Raw genomic sequence first — 21,362 nt, forward strand, 5'->3', positions numbered from 1 at the left:
ATCTGATTGACAAATATGTATTAACGGCAGGGGTAGGGCTGGGATGGAGAGAGACAGTCCAGAAAAGGGATTTCCTTCTTCGAACATCACTAATTAAAATGCTCTATGCACACTACGTTATATAAATACTGTGTCAGTAAAATCTAAAAATCTGATGGTGCAAAGGAACAACAACCAAAATGAAAACCATATGGGTAAATCAAAGAAAAATCAACTCTTGTTCATTTTCAATAATTAACAGGTTTGCTTGATTGTTTGTTTGTTTTAACAATTTTGAATTGACATGTAAAACACCACAATTACAATATACAGATCCATCAGTTCTTTAAAACAAAATGACAAAACAAAAAAAGAAACTACATCAAGACATGCAACATTAGGGTATTAGACAGTAAGTACATTGCTATGAATATCTTTGTACACCTAATGTAGCCTGAACTTAATTTCGTCTCTGCTTCTGTAAAAGCAATCACAATTTTCCAAAAAGCAAGGCAAGCTTACCAGCCGGATGTGCAAATAAGGCTCCACTTTGTAAGTCAATCAGTGTTTTGGTAGAGAAGACCTTACAGAGCTCATAGTGGTGAGTAACAGAGGCCCTAATCAAAAAGTTTCCAACACAAAAATAATCTGTACATGGCTACCATACAAACAGATGTAAAGCTCATTGAATGGGTATTGGATGAGTATTCATCGGAGCACCTCTTACAAATTATAAGAGGGGCAGCATGATAGAGGCATTTCAAATGTGACATCCCATCTCTCAAGTCACGTGCGTGACATCGTACAATGCAAAGACACAGATACATGCATCGACCCTAAGTTGAGGACACAGGTGAAAGCCTAGCCCACCCATGCTCCTCCAGTTACCCTGGGTCACCCATGCTCTGCCTGGCCTTGCTGATACACGTGTGACCTCAGGAGGTTTCTCCTCCTCCATTCCTCAATCTTCACTTTCTGGGCCACTCCAAACACCCGTCAGTCCTGTGAGATCCCTCCCCGGCCAAAGCCAGCTTCTCTCCCACCTGCACGGGTTCCATACTGCAGTGCTCCAAACCATCCCATGTGCTTTGCCAAGTGAGTGTGATCAGGGGCCAAAGGCTGAAAGTCTTTGCATAAAACAGAGAAAGTGCTAAAACAATATGAGATTTGAATGTGCTGTGCATCATTAACTGGTTATCTCCATGCCCAGCATCTTTTCTGTGAAACTACTGGTCCTACCTTGTATAAAATGATAAACCAATCAAATACACGGCACAAAAGCATTCACTTACTTTGATAGGATGGCCTTTTCACTCATGAGTGGTAGGACGAAGCCAAGCAACAAAAAGTGATGATCAACTGATAATAAGTATCCCTAAGTTCAGTATCGCCTGTATTTTTTATACTATGTGAATTATATCCCTCCGTGCACTGCCTTTTTGAGGAGCAGGCATTTTCTCCACACAGCTAAAGCAGGAAGAAGAATAGCGGAGCATTCTTCTGGAGGCCTAAGGGACCAGCCATTCAGCAAAGTCAAGATCAGTGGACCAAGAAATGTGTGGGGAGAAGTGGGTTTTTTTCAAACTTTTTTTTTTTAAAAAGTTCTTTATACCACAAAAATATCCAGGCTCTCAAATGAACACAAGTGCAAGTGAGACCCAAACCAGTCCAACTGTCAAAACTCACTTAACTGTGAAAAGCTCCACTTGGACAAAAAAATATGGCATTCCACTTTATAAAATATTTACTCCATTGACTGAAAATGTTACATTAGAACTCATAGGTGAAGGGTAATTAGGCTGTGTCATCATTTCTTCTAATGTCGCGTACTCACTTCGTTTTGCATCCTAAAATAACTTTTATGCAGATGACTGGTTTTGCACATCTGCCTATGCTGAGTGCTCCACCTCAGAGCACAGTGAAAAGCAAGTCAGGCACCAGACAGCATTTTTTGAGAGATATCCCTCTGTAAAGCTCCTCTGGAAGCAATGCAAGTGCACAAACTACTACGCTAATACAGTGCTTGAAAGGTTAATTTTAAATGTTATGTCTTCCCCTCTTACACCACCACGATGGAAGGTAATTGCTAGATGCATCACAATCTTTTTATCTTGGAAAACTTGGCATCAAGTCTCTATGGAAGGATGCATGGTAAAACAGTGCTGCTGTTGCTCCCGCTGCTAAACAACAAGCAAAATCATAGTTAAAGCTAGAATTTATTGCTCTGGATTTAACTCGCAGAACCACACTGTTGTGTACAAACTGTTAATCTCCATAGATGCTCAGACATGATTGTCTCCTTGTGTCTAAACACACAAAATACAAGCGGCTATCTGTACAGTTTACAGTACTGAAACACATATATTTGAAAATGAAGTATAGATATGTTACTTTTCAAAGATACATGACTTTATAGCAGGGGTTTACCCAAACTTTTTTTTTTTTTTTTTTACAGCCACTTTAAAAATAGACAACAACTTCACTAGTATAGCTAAGTTACATCAAAGAAAGAATCAGTGTACTGAATGTGAAGAAGCTGGCCAATTCCCCAGGCTCCCAGATTTTTGTCTTTTTCTTTTGAGGAAACCCCTATACATAAATGAAAATAGTATCTGAGTATATTCTTCAATGGTGGACTAAGCAGTTTCTTAAAACAAGACTTTAGCTTGCCATTCACTTCGGACTGCCTTGAAAATAAGATACACTACTGCTTAAAAGAACCATCGGAATGCTTCAGCGCTGGGAACAGGTGTTCTCTAAAAAAAAAGCAAGAAAACAAGTTAAGCTTTCTTTTGCAGCATTGGCATACTTGAGTTCTTCTAGTTGTTCTTTTCCTTTACATTTTAGGCATACTTTCAGTTATCTAGGAACAACACGATGCCTCACATTGCTTGATAATTAATGGAAACATCCTTTCTCCAAACACACACCATTTTAGGATCACACGTGATACATCATACTCTGAATATAACACACCTAACACGTTGTTTTCTCCTTAGTTAGTTCAATAAGGTAGCCATGGAAATGTAAACATTGCTGGATAAAGGTCCCCTGGAAAACAGACAGTGCTTTTAGAACAACCATACGGTTGTGCAATGGTTTCTGCCCGTGCCTTGGTATATTGGAGGCATGGTTATGGCTTGGCAGGTTAGACGCATGCTTTGGCAAAAACACTACTTTTGATAGGGGAATAATGAAGGCATGGATCTGTCATTCCGAAAGCGTGCTGTGCCTACAGACACTTCGGGAGCAGAGGTTGGCCTTTTCAAACCCCAGGCTAGTCACCTCATTCCACATTTAGATTGCAATGCAGGAAGTACTTAAGCACATCCTTGACTTGATTTCAGTGAGGGGAACATCCTTCCAGCTTGGGGGGACTGCCAGGACTGCTCATGTTCTTTCTTTTGCACACATGCTGGACTTTGACTTACATAAAAACAAGGTACTTGTAGAAATGCTACCCTCCCTCCTTCCCCAATCTGTTATCCCCTCCAAAAAATTACATCCATTCGCATTTAGGTGTCTCCATACGCATTTGAGTCCAGGCAAAGCCCCTTCACAGCTTTAAAGTACAACATACATAAGAGACTGAGGCGCTGAGCCTGTAAGGGCTGTGCCAATTCTGCAAGGTACATCTTGCCCTCAGTTTTCTTCAGAGTCAAAAGATGATGAAAGTGCCCTTGAACCCATGCACCTGGACTCACACATCTCTCCTCCAGAACTAATGACTATGCACTGACCAGGGTGCGGAGAGTAGACCCTGAAGTGACTTTGGATCACTCAGTCCCAGCTCACTCCCAATACTCATTTCATTAAGAACTTCCCACAAATAGAAGCATCACAGCTGATCAAATTCCACTAAAAGCAAACTCTGGAAAGCTGCAAATAAATACTTGTAATGAAAGAGCACTCACAGATTTTGCTGGTGTCGCATATACGTATCATGTCTCTTTTTTTCAGTAATTCTTTAGTTTTTGTTTCAGGGAGGATCTTTTAAGTGTTTTTCTTGGTTTTCCATAAATATCCAATAAGCCACGTACCCTACAGCACACAGTGTGCATTGTACTTGATGACAGAAGATTTCTTTCTGAATTTCAGGGAACTGCTCGTTAGTACAGCAAGTATTTTTGTTGAAAAATTAGCCCATTTTGTGACAGCCAAGCTCAAGCACTACACAGCTCCTCTTTTTGTAAAAGACATTACTGTTACGTTTGTCGCTCATGCCCATGGAAATACCAGAGACAAAAATACTTCTGCTGTGTCACCAGAATTCTGACCTGTGGTCAATTCAATACCCACTCTTCCTCTGTGAATGTTAGGCTTTAATAAATCATCTGAAAAATAACTTCCAAAGGCAATGAGCTGGTTTGTTGAATACAATCACCCTGACCAGTATGAGTTTTCTTTGTGTCAGTGGTCCAAAAGTAGGAATTGCTCATATCCATCTTTACCAGCCCCTGTTTTGCCCTGTTAACATGTGTTTAGCGTAAGCTTTACAAGTAGTGTAAGCGCAGTAGCCCTCCTCCCCAGGTATGCCGAGGAGGGCTAATGCAATTGCTAGACCAACCGCACCGGTCTGTGTGGGCTGTAAGATGGCTGCTGAGAGCAAGGTATACAGATTTATAATTTATAAAGAGGTCGACTGCAGAAGAGGCTGGCATTTGGAATGACAGGAAACGATCATACAACTACATTGACCTCAAAAGAACAGCCAAACATGCAGATGTATTAAACTCAATAGATCGTCTTCACCTGAAAACTAAATGCAATACTCCGCTGCGGGTCCATCTGTCTAAACACAAAACCACAGCTAGACAGAGAGATTTAAAGACATAGTGACGAAGACGGCCTTTATTTATTTTCTTGCAGCATCAGGTTGAGTTACTGTCAGATGCTGTCATATCAGCTGGAAGTAAAGGTGCAATGTCTGATTAAAAGGTCATTCAGACCTTTAACTACATGGAATAATATTTTTGAAGGGCAAAGCTGTGGTTTACTATGTGTGCCTTTGAAAAACTACAAGATAAAGGATTTTGTAGCCGCGTACCAGGTTCTAATTAAAGATATACATTTACAATTAAATACCCTTTGCGCTAACCCCTGATTTGAGAATGAATTATTAATCCATGCTTAAACAAAAAAGCAAGCTTTTAAAATTGGTGGATTGAGTTAAATCTAAACCAATTTATTTGATAAAATCCATAGATTTTAACACTCCAAGAATCAAGGTTATTTCCAGGCAAAAAAAGACCCTTTAGCCCATTTAGTGGTTCAGCACACCAACATACAAGCTTAAAAGCAATGACCATCTACCGCCTGGCTGTATAAATCCACAAGTCCCAGCTGGGGAATCAAACTCTCAGCAAGATTACAGCACATTTCTGGATCTCTGTGCTGCCGTCAGGGAATCATTATCCTGAGTGACAGGAAAGACAGATCCTCCTGGAAGCCTGGGGAGGGGTGGCGAGGAGCAGAACCAGAGATGATCAGCGTGGTTTTGCTGTAAAAGCTTTCACTGCTCGTGCCAGTGCAAATGCTGACAAACAGCAGGCTCACTCCCAGGAGGATGCTCAGAAACCCGCAGCCTTGGCTTCTCCGAGCGAGTAATGCCATAAAGCGTGGCGCTCAAGAGAATTTATCCCTGCACAAACCTGGGATGAAATTACCTCTAAGCTTTCAAACTCTCTATTCTGTTCCCTTCTTGCCAGCTTTCACCGCAAAAGAAGTAGCTCAAACATCTGAAATCTGAAATTTTAATTGTTGCCTTGAAAAATCAACTTCACATAGTGAACCAAGCGTGGTACATTTTTGGAGGAGGAGGTAAAAAAGACAACTGAAACCAATAGAAGAGTGAAAAACCCTTCAATTAAGCAGCAATGAAAAAATTATATCTATGTATCTGCCCTGGTTGCCCCCCCACAAAAACATAAAAGCAGACCCTTGCTACACGTGTGTGCGTGCACGTGCTGCCAATGCATGAAAACAGCACGCTGGCAGGTGCTGTAGACTCCTCACCAGAGACTGTGTTCAATAACTGAGCTCTGTATTTTCACAGCAAAAGCATTCATTAAAGAATAATGCCTCTCACAGCACCCCTGGGGTGACCAACTGACTGATGGACCAAGGCATGGGGCACCACGGCTCTGCTCACTCAATGTCAGCCTGCTTGCCCAGTCCAGCCCCATCCCTTGGCGAGCTCAAGCCTATGAAACCTGTCAGAGATGTCTCTCTCCAAGTCTCACAGCTCACAGCCGCCTGAAAGGCTTGGTACGGAGATCAGGAAGTAGGAAATTCAGCTGCTCCTGCTCAGGATGCTGTTGCGTGGAGGGCAGCCCAAATTCACAGCTGCATAACTAAGACTCACTGTAGGTCATTTGTGTTATTATTTTCTACAACGCTAGGGAATCACTTGGGTTGAGGTGAACAACATTCAGAAATAAAATAGAATAATAAAATATATCTGAGCACTACATGATCATGACCTAATACTTGACCAATGTTAAAAGATGTTGTATTATATAAGAAACCTTTGATGATTGATCCATGAGCAAAAATCACTCTCTCATTGAAGCAAACTTACACACTGGCTACAGCAAATTGTTGGCCAGATGTGGCACTCCTCATTCCCCTTGATATATCCTGGCTGAAATAATCCAGCTCAACAGAGGCCCCTCGAGAACTATACCAAAACTGAGGTATGTTCAACAACATCTGGGCTACCTGACCTACAAAACCACAAAAATAGACGGACTTTGTCCTTAATGAATGTCAAATTCAAATGACAAGACAAATTAAACTGGTGGATGTTCCTGTACTTTCCAAAGCAACGGAACTGGTGTAAGTCACGTAGGGAAAAATGACCTTAACAAGGTTTGCACTGAATCCCACATGAGCTCCTCACCCCGGAGAAGACTCTCTTCTGGAAATTCCTTCCACAAGAGCAGCAATTTGGCACTTAGGCCAGCGACGTATAGCATGAAATCTGGCCCATTAAGCTCTATGTGTGTGTATAACTTAATAAACAGATATGTGTACTTATATATATATATATATATGACCAGAGACAGAGAAACGCGGTGCTATGTGATGGCCAAAAAGTTCAGATGGAGAGCCATGGACCCTGCACAAAGCCAACCTGGATCAATCAGCAGTGCAGCCCAGCAAACACCATAAATCAGTGACTGTACGCTTTTCCTGCACTGGTGCAGATGTGGGCTACAGACCTAATCAGTCCCACAAAACTTGTATAACTGCCCGAGAAGAGTAGAGCATCAGAACAGTGGGATAAATTCCAGTAGGAAAGCAAGCTGGCCTTTCCTCCAAGTCATTTCCAGTGCTGTAAGCTAATTTAGGTGTCAGCTTGATCACATCGAAACCACCAACTACACACAGAGCATTGCTCATACATAAACAGTGCAGAACCTGGTGCAAATCCACATGCTCCAAAACTCAGTTTCCACTTCCAAATTCCCTCTCTGGAAAGACCCTTCCCCAGTCAAGCAGCGGGCTGGAGGGCACACGCGGCAGTACAGACCCAGTCTTGTGGGTGATTCTGCACCAGCACCCAGCAGAGCACCACCATCTCCTGATCCACAGGCAGGTGCCCTCCTCAATGGTCCTCAACAGAAGCAGCCCACTGCTCAGTAGGTAAAGGATGTCTGCCGCCTCTCCTGTGCCAGCCTGCTCTGCCAGCAGTGAACACAGTCTGGACAGCATCTCCCCTGCTTACTTGCCTAAATACAGAGCCACCCTGGGAGGAAAGCAGCCTTTGAAAGTATCTATGGCTCACTTTGTTCCGCTCATAAATATACATTACCTACAGCGCTGGGGAAAACCTCCCAAAGCTCAGATTCAGCTCACACAGAGCCTCCTTGAATGTTTTTTCTTCAGGTGGAGGCTTGGGGCAAGAAACCTGTGTGTGAATTGCATGTCCTGGAAACATGGAAGGAAGGAAGGAAGGAAGGAAGGAAGGAAGGAAGGAAGGAAGGAAGGAAGGAAGGAAGGAAGGAAGGAAGGAAGGAAGGAAGAGGCAGAGCCTGGAGCATGGTGCCTTTGTCCCAGTCACTCCACTACCTGCCCGGCTGGATTGCCAAGAGTCCTACTGTGCCAACACCGCAGGGGCCAGCAGCGGCTGTGGGGGAATCAGGTGCTGCCCCTGCACACGTCATGGCTTCAGCACACATGCACACCAGCTGACACGGGAGAGCTCTGTGCAGAACAGCCTGCACCTCTCCTCCTCGTGTCTTCCCACCCAGCTGCAGGCCCATGGGAGGGACGCATTGGCTTTGGGCGAGGTGTGAAACAGTCCACGACACTGCCGCTCCCCACAGCTGCCACAATTCCTGTCTGCCCACTGACACTGCACTCCTGTGTGCTGTACGTGTTATCAGGCGGTAACAGATGTCCTCTAATAACAAGCTTATTATTGGACTTTGCAGATAAAAAGGGACACATACACCGGGTCAGAGGCTTGGTGGTGTGTTTGCTTCTGCAGCCCACCTTAAAATATCTCTCCCCACACCTGAGCCACAGGCCTGTCTCCCTTCATACCAAGGATGAGATTTAGCATTTATTTTAAAAGTCAGTTTTATTTGCTCCAAGAGGACATGCATCTGCGTGCTGGCAGTTATTTTTCCATTTGCACTGCATATCTCTCAGGCCGCATTTGAGACAAACCAGATTTAGAACATACCAGATTAGGAAACTCATTTGACTTTCTCTGCCGCCAGCTCCACCAAGTGAAAAGTAAACCTCCACCATGGGACACTGCAAATAGAAATTTAAAAAATGTACTCCCAAGTCAGGGTTATGTTTTGAAAGCCCAGCTCCTCTCAAATATTTCACTCAGAGGTAGCCTCAGGAGATTTCAGCAGGGCTAGCTGGGGAATAAAGGATTTGTTTCCCTGGTCATGGGAGAGCTACCGTCCTGCCACTGTGGAGCTGGATCCCTCCACGTGGACTCAGCATCAGCAGCAGACAGTAGCTCCCCAGCTAAATCAATAGGATTAGTCTGAGGAGTAACGCGTTTCTCTATAGGAGAAAGAACAAGCAAATGTGCCCCTCATTTACATTCAGTACACACCATAGTTTATATTATAGATTAATTTTTCCACTTTATATATGAGATTAAATTTGGGGAATGGCTAAACAACTTCAGGTTTTTGATCTGAAAAAAATGCTTAACACCATTGGGAAAGACAGATGGCAAATACAGATCAGAAAACATAAGGAATCCAGACTAATGCTGTCAAAACCAGCTCAGTCCCAGGAAATGTTAGTGACAGAGCTCCTCTCTGTGCCGGTGAGTACCTACGGCTCGGAGCAGTCATGCTAGTTTTCAGTGGAGCAGCTCATCTGCTCTGCCATCGGCCTCGAAATCCCCAGGGAGCAGCTTGAGCCGCTAAGCATTGCTCGCACCAACGCTGGCAGGCAGAAGCGTTGCCCTAGCACGCAAGCAGAGCCCTGGAAAGGAACAAATCTCCTCTCCCCCTTCCCTCCTGGACTGGGAGTAATTGGCTGTGGTTGCCTTCCAGCACACTCCCTCCCTTGTGCCAGCGCAGCGCTTTTGGCCAGCAAGCTGAGGGATGGAGCCAAGTCTCCACCTCTGCCGTCCCACTCGCTCCCAAGGGGAGCAGCCGGCTTGGCCGCCGGCTTCCCCGTGCCTGGCACCCCGAGCACAGGGCTGGCAGCACCGGGCAAGCCAGGGTCGGGAACTCCTGCCGTCTGCTACCCTGCAGCCACATTCCAGCTGGCCACGCTCCGGCCTCAGGCGGGGGCTCCCAACCACTTTCTGGCACAGGCAGCAGGGAAGACATCAGAGGTTTGGGTTTTCAGGTCAGGAGTCTCTCATACCTCACTGCCAAAGGGATTCACATTTCTTTCCCTATTGCTACATTCCTCTCGAGCAGTTTTTGCAGTTCCTTTGGTTTTCAGCTATCCCTGTAACTGAGGATGGAGCCACTAAGCTTACCAGAGTGCCTATTCAGCTCAAGTGACATTTTGCGTCTTTTTTATTAATTTATTTATTTATTATTTGCATTCCGGCAGCATCTGAAGGCCTTAGGCAGAATGAGGGATTGTTTCTGTTTGCTCTGCCTGCCCAGCCTGGCCCATCTCCTGCTTTTTCAGGAACGGGGAAAGGCTCTTACGAGCTCTCGCACGGTGTTACTTCAGAGCCTGATGTTAAGCAGGTCAGAAAAGCTGTCAGTCAGTGCTCCGATACTGACTGTGGGAATTAGTATCAAATAGTCAAATGTTTTATTAGCATAAAGCAGAAACCGCTGTTACTGAGAAAAGTTTTATAGAGAAATTCTTGGATGCAGGTTTGTTAGCAGCATGCAATATAAAATCCAAGACCCTAAAATAGAAAAGACACTAAAAATGAAACATCCAAACCACTGCTCGGCTTCTGCTTTTGCCTAGGATCTGCCTGGTTACTTCTGCTGACTCTCCTCTGTCAGACATTATCAACTAGAAGCGTGCCTTCCTTCTGCAATGGATGCATCACGTGCGTACACCTTCCCCTTTCTCACACACACACTGCCATTCACCTTCTCCCTAATCAAATCCCTGTGAAGACCATCCATCACTCTCTATCGCTTATCCTCCTTCCACACACAAGCTCACAAAACAGAATTATTCTTGTTAACATTAATTCCATTAATGAGAAATCCCTGCTGGTTCATCATCCAGTGGTACAAGCCTTTGCACTCACAGCCTGACATCTCTATCATTCTCCAAACTGCTGCTCTGGGGTACAGTAATCTCTCACGGACGGGTCTCCAAGCAGATGGAAGGCACGTTTCTCAGTACCAAACCTACATTTAAATCTCTTTCCCCTAGAGCTGCTGGAGCTTCAGCATCTATTTCTCCTGCATGGAACCTAAAATCAGCTGTGATGCCTCATTGGTTAGCTAACTGCTTTCTGTCCTTTGGGATTCTTCATATGCTTTTGATAAAAGAGCAAGTGAAAAATATATCCGTGAAATGCTTGGCCTCTGCTTGCCTGTTTCTTTTCCTGCAAAATTTGGGGTGAAAAAAAATGCAAGAAAACAAACACCCCAAATTCACTCAAATGCAGTACTTTGTCAGCCACCGGGGTGGAGGAGTATTTTCAGCCAAAGCCTAAGACTCATTACAGGTGTCCGCTTGGTTTTCTCACAGCCAGTAAGCACCATGTATCACCCGATTAGATGCACAGAGAGAAGCAGCAATGCAAACTCTTATACAGCAGGCCACCACAATTCCTGACTGGAGAGGAGAACATTAAAAGATTGTAAATGGTCTGAACCCTATTCATTCCTAGGTAAGTCTTCTGAAATTTTCAAGGATGACAATTAAGACTCATCCCAGCGCTTATTTTCATGACACTGTCACCCCTGATGGACTTTGACCTCCAATTTATTTCACATCGGCTTCCAAGCAACCAGCCAACTGTGACTGCCGCCTCCCAGAGCTCAGATGAACTGTTGATTTAGAGGGAAGAGGCTTTACATCATTACTGAGCTTGTGTCACCCAGTACTCTCCCACCCGCTCCCTGGTGGCTCGCTATTCAAATCCACAACACTTCCAAATATATTTTCTCCTCTTTTGCTCACTCCAAAACCAACAGCCTTTGTTCAACTCATACCACTCACTTTGGAAATCACATATTTAACAACATATACTCCCTGCCTCTCCTTTTCCATTTCTGACCTCTTTAACTGCACTGTGATAATTACACTCTGCCCTCCTTGTATGTTCCACACAGATGGCTCCAGCTTTTCAGCTCTCTTCCAAACCTGTAACTGTCAAGGTCACTGCACCACCTCTGCATCCCCACTCAGGAGTCAGGAGACGCAAAAGGATGGATTTTACTGAATCACAATTGTTTTACGGTATTTCATTTGTGACAATGGAGCAAATTCTTTATGTTAACATAGTGCAGGCTTACAGGAAGTCAGCATGCTCTAGCTTCTCTAGGATACACAGTACATACCATTGAAGAAAACCTTAAGCTCAAGCACTCTTTGCGCAACAAATCATTATTTTCAGCCTCCCATTTGCAAGTTCCCCTCCTCTTTCACATTTGTCAGCTTGTCTGTACACATGCCTTTATCTTTTCATTAGCTCTTGAACAACTTGTTTGGATCATACAGCTTCTCTTATTCCACATGCTTGCCTCAATACTGAGATTCTCTCCATTAATTCTATTTAATATAAAAAAATAATTAAAAAATAACTGGATTACCCTATCAACAAGGGCACTTGGAAAGCCCTGCTTACTCTCATCAAGGTCCACTTCTGCTCTACAAAACCTAAGCCTTCTTCCCACAGAGAGTGCTGGGAAGACAGTTACTGGTAAGCTCTTTGACTCCCTCACCTGAATTACAGACGGCAAACCTCCTGCTCATAGCAGCAGATATATTACGCTTTCTACTTCACTGCCATTTTCAGCACTTGCCACTGTACCCTTGCTGTCAGCAGATCACCTCCAATGCTTGGTCAGTTTTCCTCATGGTAACTAAATCCCTGCTACAGAGGGGCAGGTCCCCCCTCAGCAAGGCTTTGTATGCCATAACCAACCCCCAACCACCTTTGCATCCTTCTTTGTCTGAGACTCTGTAGCTCTTCCTTCCTCCTCCTCCGTCCTCATCTTAAGTTACATCCATCCTGAACTCCCTAGGATTTTCCACCGTTTTCCAGTGTTTATTAAGTTCCTCCCTCTCCCTCAAATCTTAAGCTGATTTCCCACTTCTTAAACCACTAAAACCACTCTCTTCTCTCTGTACAAATACCTCCTAGTCAAATTAAACTTGACACCAACTAATGGTGATCCTATACAGAAGTAGAACAGAGACCATGGCCACAGCAGGAATAGCGTCCTGAGACAGGAGTGGTGCAGTTTTAAAATGTCCAACACTTCAGAGACTGAGATAAAAGAAAACACTGAGTAGAGCAAGGGAAAGACTAAAACCCTACGGGGAGTAAGGAAAAGGCATTTGATGAGTTTGCTGCCCGCCAAGAACACAGTATCCAGCATGACCAAGGCTGCTTTCATTCCTTTTACATTCTCATATCTCAGTTGGCATTGGAGTATCTGGTTAAATAGGAAGGAATGGAGAAACTCTGGAAAACTGGGGAAAAAAAAAAAATCAACAGGCTTCACACATACCTGCCTATGGATTTTTATAGCGTTAATTAAGAGGATGTCTAGGAGTTCCAGGGAGGAGAAAATATTTCCCATAGTGTCTGAGAGTAGAAGTTAACAAGCCTGCTGGGATCTTTTTAGCCCCTGCAGAGCTAAGGCTTCAACACTATTAAATGGCTGTCGCATCTAAAGTATGGTGCAACATAACTCAACACACAACAGAAAGCACAGGATGCTGAAATAGGGGGATGACTTTAGATTACACCACAGAGTAATTCAATTTCAGGACAGGTGTTTGCGTGTGACTGAACAAGACATCACTGTTGAAAACAGTAAAGGTACCCAAAATAAGAGAGAAGACGGACACAGCAGGCTGGGCTCCTAAATAGCAAAAAAAGTGTCAAACAGAACTACATGCTTCAAGACATTGTGGTTCAGTACAATCATTCAAAGCAGATGAGCTATCAAAATATACAGACAGTGCAGAAGCAAGAAATGCTTTCTTCGGATAGTGGGACCCCTCAGAAGACATGGTATCTGATAGCAATTTTTAAGCGCATAGTCAGTGACTCAGGAATTGTTAGCAATCAAGGGCCAAGCCTCAGGGACTTTCTTACGATGACATGAGTTATGTTCTTATTGCTCCTAACTCACTTGGGTACATCAGAAAAGCTTATCTTAAAGCCTCTCCCTACACAATCAGCAGCCACTTCCCATTGCAACCAGCGATCAAAAGGATTATCCTGTATTTGATGAGACTTTAAGGTGTATGTTCTAAGTATGCCTGCTTAGAAGTATTTCACCAGGCCAAACCCCTAAAACACATGTATGCTAAAAGTCAGAAGACTATTAGTTATCTTTTTACAGACACAAATTTTTAGGATATTTGGAAAGGACTTGTTCTCAGCCATTACCAAGCATCAAGTGCATGACAGCATACAGAAGCCACAATCTGCCTTCTATTTAACCTTCTAGGGCGCATTTCTTAAAACCAAAAACGTAGTACCAAGACGTTGTCCCCCAAAAGAGGCCACTATCTGAAATCCTATTTCACTCTTCAAGTGAGTGAGGTCTTCCCTGACTTCAAGAAAAGTGTTAGCTGCCCACCTAGCAAACAGAATTGCATAGAAAGTGGCCAACCCCCGCCAGTAATATGAACATACACGTACAGGCAGACAAAAATTAAGACTGTTACTTCCTGTTACCTACCCCAAATGAGAGGTATATAACATAATACTCACATATCTACCAGCTTAAACGAGTCTCCCTATGTGCATAAGGTATGGTGTGTATAGCCCATAACATTTTGTACAGAGAATTGGTAAGATTTTCCAAAAGTGCTTACTGGCATAGGAGACAAAGTCATAACGGTTCTATGTACCTCCAACAAATACATAGTCCAAAATTACTTAGGTAATTTGGAAAAAAAAAGAAAAAAAAGTACTTATTATGCTAATTACTGCTCTAGAAAAAAAAAAAAACATTGGCTTCATTCATCATCTTTCTCACAACACATACAACTTGTCCGGCCTAAGCAACACACAGATATTTCATGATGTCAGCTTAAAAAAACAGACTAACCAATCAGCCACAACATTAAAGAACGGCACAGAATCCTGATGCCCCAACTGTACAGCCAATGTCACTACTTAAAAAAATGTGCAAAGAACTATTCAGTGCAATCAAAATGTGGAACCGCCACAACCAGTTAACCTCTCTTACCACACAGACAATTTCACCACCAAACAATCATAGTTCAAGGATTTAAAGCAAGCCATTTCCAATGCAAGCAGAAAGCAGTGCTTGTCTGAAAGAGGCTCTTAAGTCCTTGACTGGCCTACAGTTTTGCTGAATTCCTTGAAATTCTGTTCAGTTCAGTACCAAATCCAACCACTAAGAGATTTCTTAGGCAGCGGAAGCTTAGTTTTTGCCCCCCTTTAATTAACTATGCTATATCAAACAGCAGTTCATATAATGTATATTCTAAATTGAACACTAATGTCATGGGGGTTGAGCACTTTCTTTGCATTATAACAAGGAAGGGGAAACAACAACTCATGAAACAGTAAAACACACTATGTCCAACTCCGTTCCAGAGGCTATTCCTTGTGCTTAGTAATTTGCCAGAACTGTAAGGAGACCTGCTGGGCTTTCAATGTCTTTCTCAACCCCAAGTCTCCCACCAACGACATTTCATTCCCACTTTGCAAGATGTGATCCTAGTGCATTAGGTCAAAGATCTCCAAAGAGATTTCCAAGTGGCAGACATGAGGCGTCAGTGAGCAAAGATGCCTGCAGGGCTGCTCTGGTCACTGTTGGAGGTGGTAGTAGGAGGCCTTGTGTTGTCCCCAAGAACCTCAAGAAGTCAAAATGAAAACTCGTCCTGGAACACATTTTTCCCAGGCATGTAAAATCTGGATGAAAGTGACAAAAACCGTTGCAAAATGCTCAACAAAGGTAAAATCCCACCCTGCCTCTTGCTTCCTCTGCTCACTGCCAACACCATCCCTAGAGGATCATGCGCTGTGTCAGAAGCCCTGAGGCAGGAGTGCCACAGTCACCCAGCGAGGACTCTTGCACAGTGCCAGCAGCCAGTTCCCGTGCCAGGCACCCTCCTCGCAGCTCTATCCTGAGAACACAAAACCAAGAGCAGGCTGGCAGAATGCAATGGGCATGCACGAGGATGAGAGAGTTAAAAACAGCCTTCAGGGTTGATCAGGGCTTCACAGCCAAAAGCCAACGTGAATTGCCCTTGGGACAGACCGAAGTTCTTGCCCTAGCTATAGGTAAATGCCCAGGGACACGAACTGGCTTTTTTGGCCACTTGCACAGTGTTTAACTCATGGAGAGCCTTAGTCAGGTGGAGGGCTGTGAGGCAGCAAAAGGGAGAAGAGAAACGCTGCCATACAGCAACACTTCAGTGAAGAACGGCAATGCAGGCTACGAGGTGGTCTTCCTTTCCACCTTCCAGTTAGCTTTGGATCACGCTAGCTGCCTGCTTCTTGTCAAGCTTTTCAGTTCCCCCTCATGGTACCGTAATTGTGCCATCGCTTAAGTTATGCATGTAATTTTAAGCTAGAGAGACAGCAGAGAAATCGCTTCCTCTGAGGCCCCTACTAATTGACCCCTATCCACAGAGCTCAGCAGTCTGCCCTGAACAGCACTCCCATGCGCGACCACAACATGAAGCGCGAGTTCGGAGGTTGCCAGCGCAGCCTCTCTCCCCTGTGGCAATGCCATATGGTGTTAAGACTTTCAGGATCAGACACCGTGCCTGTTAAAATCAATCATCACAATGCTATCCCCGGTGTAGGCCATCTCAAACTCCTGCTGGCTTGAAATGCGACTCAGCGAGGTGCCAAGGATTTGGATGCTGATGTTTACTACTTCAGATCAGTATGCAAATATTTCCTTTAATAGTGCACATATCAATTAGTGCGGCTGTTACGCATAAAGCAAGTGGTACCAGCCATGATGACAGTATGCCCAAAGAACAGGTATTTCACATTTGGGCTGAACCCTTCAGACCCAGTCAGTCCCTCTGCCTGACTTTGCTGCCATAGTAATGAAAATGAGGAGCGGGGCAAGTGAGATTGATACACTGCATCCGGATGGTTAACTTCAGAGAGAGGGTGACGCAAAGTAACATCAGGCTCCTAATCTTCATAACCTGCTGCAGAAGTTATAGACTCTTATGCCAATCAGAAAAAATAAGTAGTCTCTGTGGGTAAATAAAGATTATGTCTCTTTAACCAACTGTAAATCTGAATGAACACAGAATATACATACACAAGTAGGCAGCGTGCAACGTGACGTCAATCTTATTTTTATAGATTTATTATTACCATACATAAAATTTCCTAGTAATAATAACATTCTATGAAAAATACTAGAGCATCGGGACACTTTTAAAGTGAAAATAGTACAAGAAAAATAGGACGAAAATAATTCAAGTGTTTAAAAAAATGCTGGGAGGGAATCATTCCATTAAAAATGCAAGGGTCAGGGACTGGAAAGCATTCATGTGTATCTGTCTTCAACTCTGTGTACTAGCCTTGAGAGTTAAACCCTATGCTTTCATTGTGCCAGTAGAAGAAGAGACTTAAAGAAAAAAGAGAGAAATGGTTTCTGTGGGAATCAGGCAGTTTACTGTTTATTGTTATTATTCTCGTTTTTCATTTATTTCTTCTCTGAACACAGTTCCACCCCCTGCCTTGAATCATCTCCGCAACTTGCAGCCACTGACAAGGGCAATTCACACATCTTATAAGCGTGTAGTGGGCCGTGAGCCCCTCAGTCCTTGTTGCATTGCCTTGGGACCATGCCTAATAAGGGGATGGGGGATCACCTACGCAGAGCTGTGGCTTCCCCAAGGGTGCAGCCAGGCCAAATGCGCCCCGCAGAGACGCTGCGCTCACCCACCCGCTGCCCTGACCTCACACAGCTCCTGCCGCTCTCTGACACCCTTCCAGTGGGTGGTGTTACATCCAGAGCACTGCTGCTACACTGGTGCTTCAGGCAGCCCTGCTGCCACTCTTTAGGAGTTAATTTAAATTAAAAAGAAGAAAGAAGACAGAAGAGAAACAACTATATGAGAAAGCTAATCGGTTTGGATATTCTTCCCCTCCTACGGAATAAAACACATTTCTGTAAAGAAATTAGCCACATCCCACGACAAACTTTGTGACGGGCCACAACCTGCAGAGAAGCGATGCCTTACTGACATGTCCACAGCTGGAGAGAGAAACCCGTTTCCTTCAAGTCACGGTATAGCACCAGAGGAGCTTTTTGTTTATGCATCTGAGGGAGCACAAACAGGAGAGGGGCAAGGGGAGAGAGAGAATGAAGAGAAGAAATGAAGGCAGGTGGTTATGGGAGTACACAAGTGGCTAATAAAACCTCAGGTTTTACTAGTCACAGTGGTTAAACAATTTTAACAGGCGGCATTCTCATAACATGCCTGAGCAGCTTTTAAGGCTGTTGAACATCTGAGGAGCGAGGAAGTTCTAGAAACGTGCTCAGAAATGCACACAAACCCATAGGAAGATCTGATAACGTACAAATTCATTTCTTCCAGAGATAGCTCACTTTCTGCACAAATCGATAAGCCATCAGAACCTATCATTTATCACAAACATTAAATCCCACCAGCGCCCTGGTTTGCAAGCCTAATGAGGAAAACCTGGCACACAAAGGCACCCCTGGAGCTAGGTGGTGTGTGGGGGGGGGATTCTCCATGTCCCTGGTACGAGGAAGTCTCTTTTAGGCTGCATTCAACATTATAATTCATCATTAACAGATTGGGGCATTAAGTATCTTCTTTGCAAACTTGCTACGAATCCAAACACAGGCATATCACTCAGAAAAACAAGAGCTGAAAACCCTGTCTAGCACCTGGGAAGTCCATCCTGGTTTTTGCATTAGCGATGCTGGGTCACCGTACGTTCATGAAAAAGGGCTGAGAGGATGCAGAGCTACAAACCAAACTTTCAGCAAGGACAGTTCACTCTCGCAAGGAAGAATTAATTAGTTGGTTTGATGAGGCTGGTTGGAAAAGAGTTAATGGTATCAGCCAAATGCCAATGAAATCCCCAAATGTTGCTTTTGTCCCATGACAGTATCAATACCAATGCCATTATCTCTATTTATTTAATGCAGAACAAATTAATGGCCTCTTGGTGTTTCTTTTTTCCCTGGAATCCCTCATCCCGCCCCTTCTTGGAGAGAACTCCCGCAAGCAATGAATTAGAGTACACTGCTCTGCACACAAACGCGCGCGCGCAGACACACACATTCAGAAGGGAGTTACAATTTCTCACTTAGTTGCTAATATCTGTGACTACAAATCTTGATGCCACGCAGCATACACTACTACTCCCTGTGCTAAATCCATCATTCTCAGCACCTTCAGGTACATCCGACAGGCACATCTAACCAGCAACACTATAATTTTAATAATAACAAGGGATTAAGTATGATTACTAGTCTTTCCTCTCACTTGTTTCCTTCACCTAATGATATCAACAAATTGCCATTTTTCCTCCCAGTCAGGTGTTCGGGTTCCCACTGTCTGTCGTGTGTGTGTGTGTCCCTTCCCGATACATCAACCAAAACGCCCGCAACATGGGATCTGCCTGTCCCTCCTGCATCCGGCAACCCTGAAAACCTCTCCTTACAGCTTTGGGAAATGTGATCCATCGTCAGTTCCGAGGACATGTCATGAAAAATAACCGTACGCAGAGTTAGAAACCAGTGACACCTGTGCTGTTTTTCTGCGCGTGTTTTATACATCCTGAGCGGGTTATTTTGTAAAAGATATTGCCAAAGGGATGACTCGAGCACATTTCACCACCTGCTGGGCTCTGTCCGCCCGTCCTGCCACGGACCAAACGCTACCGGCCAACCCGAAGGTTGGAGTTCTCCTGAACTTCTGACGGACCTTCAGCTAAAACTTCCCCATTCCCACCTCCCCGTCCCTACAAACCACCCTGGATCGTCATGATTTAAAAGAAAAAAAAATAAAATAAAATAAGGAAGAAGAAAGAGAAGGAAAAGAAACCAGAGAGAGCCAGCAGTCTCATAGAAGCGGCACGGCAGGTGAGCCGGGCGAGGGGGCGGCTCCCGGTCCCTCCCGGAGCGGGAGGGGGGAAGGGGGGCGGCGTTTTCTCTTCCCTGCGGGGCGGAGATGGATGGGGTGGGGGGAGCATCCTCAGAGCCTGAAGGAGGCTTCGGAGAAGGGATGCTGCATCTTGAAGCTAGACAAGAAGCACTGGAGGGGAGGGGGCAGGGGGTTGAGGAGGGACGGCGGGAGGCTGGGGAAAAAGAAATCATCTCCTCTGACCTCTAGCGAAGTGCCCGGTTTTTTCTTAAGCTCTTCACATTTCCTAAATTTGCAGATCTGGTGTCCCGTTTTGCGGTTCCTGCAACTGCTGCAGACTCCACAGTTGATGAGCCGCTTGCAGGGCACGCACACCCCGCACCTTTTCCGCTTCTTCTTGGCGGGGTTGCCCGCCCCGGCCCCGCCGCCGCCGCCCCCCCCTCCGCCTCCTCCTCCTCCTCCTCCTCCTCCTCCTCCTGCTCCGCCGCCCCCCGCCCCGGCGGCGGCGCCCAGGGCGGAGGCGGGCGATGCCGAGGCGTGGCTCTGCGGGCAGTCCGCCAGGTTGGCGATCTGGAAGGCGCTGTCCGTGACGGCGGCCGAAGCCGCGGCCGGAGAGTGCAGGGCGGTCATGACGATGACCCCGGGGGGAAGGGAAAGCCCGCCCAGCGCCGGGATCGCCGAGAAGGTGCCGACTCGCGGCTCGGGGAGGTTCATGATGTCGGCTTCGGCGGCGCCGCATTTGAGCTTGTTCATGCACTCGCCGGCCCCCAGCGGCCGGCAGTGCTCCGGGGCGAGGCTGGAGAGGAAATTGCCGTTCGCCATGGGCAGCGAGGGCTGCTCGCCCGCGGGGCATCCGGGCTTGCCCAGCCGCGGCGCGTCGCTCCGGTGCTGCATCCCGCCCCTGCCGGCGTGCAGCGAGGCGGCGGCGGCGGAGGAGGAGGATGAAGAAGACGAGGACGGGGGTTTCCTCGCCCCTCCCGCCGCGCCGCCGCTGCCCCAGAGCATGGCGGTGGCGGCGGCGGCCGTGGCGGTGTCGCAGTTCCACGGGGACATCCCGATGCGGGCGGCGGCGGCGGCGGCGGCGCTGGGGAAGATGGGGGTGGTGATGCGGGCGATCTTGGCCGCCTGGGGGAAGGCGCCGCCGTTGGTCTTGTAGAAGGTGGCGAAGGAGCGGTACCTCTCCATCTCCGAGTTGTAATCCACAAGGCTGTTGAGGGCGCCCTCGGGCAGGTGGCTGTCCTTGGGCAGCCCCGGCGCCTCGGGGTTGGGGCCGCTCTCCACGCACACGTTGGTGTTCATGGTGGCCGGGGGGGGGGGTACGGGACACGGGGACAGGGACGGGGCAGGGATGGGGGGATGAGGTTGGGGGAGAAGGGGGGGGGGGGGGGAGGGGGGTCGCTTAATCCTCCTCCTTCTCCTCGGGGCGCATTCCCGCGGCGGGTGCTTGGCCGGGCAGCCGCTCCTCCTGCATCCTCACGGGAGCTGAAACACACAAAGTCATTTTTTTCCCCAGGGCGGAGAGGGACACACACACACGCACACACACGACGAGGGTCCTGGAGGAGGGGGTGGCCCGGGGACACACAAACACACACACAACGAGGGTTGGGGTCTTGGAGGAGCAAACCCAGTCCCGGGACAAGCCGGTAGCACCG

General features: G+C 46.0%; 1 protein-coding gene across 8 annotated transcripts in view; it reads right to left on the reverse strand.

Moving 5' to 3' along the window:
* Positions 1 to 21,008, reverse strand: part of CXXC4 (CXXC finger protein 4) — a 110,896-nt gene extending 89,888 nt beyond the window's left edge. For 7 of the 8 annotated variants that reach the window (XR_008449725.1, XR_008449724.1, XR_008449726.1 and 4 more), the window contains exon 1: positions 19,951 to 21,008. Coding sequence is in view for 3 of the 8 variants with exons in the window: in XM_054065762.1 (XP_053921737.1) it covers positions 19,951 to 21,006 (1,056 nt within the window). In the remaining 5 variants the exon portion in view is untranslated. Of the gene's footprint in view, positions 1 to 580; positions 2,736 to 19,950 lie in introns of those variants that run through there. The other variant, XM_054065763.1, reaches the window with a different exon arrangement.
* Positions 21,009 to 21,362: the final 354 nt, after the last annotated feature.

Source organism: Cuculus canorus, chromosome 4 (assembly GCF_017976375.1).
Source record: "Cuculus canorus isolate bCucCan1 chromosome 4, bCucCan1.pri, whole genome shotgun sequence".
Classification (NCBI taxonomy): Eukaryota; Metazoa; Chordata; class Aves; order Cuculiformes; family Cuculidae; genus Cuculus; species Cuculus canorus.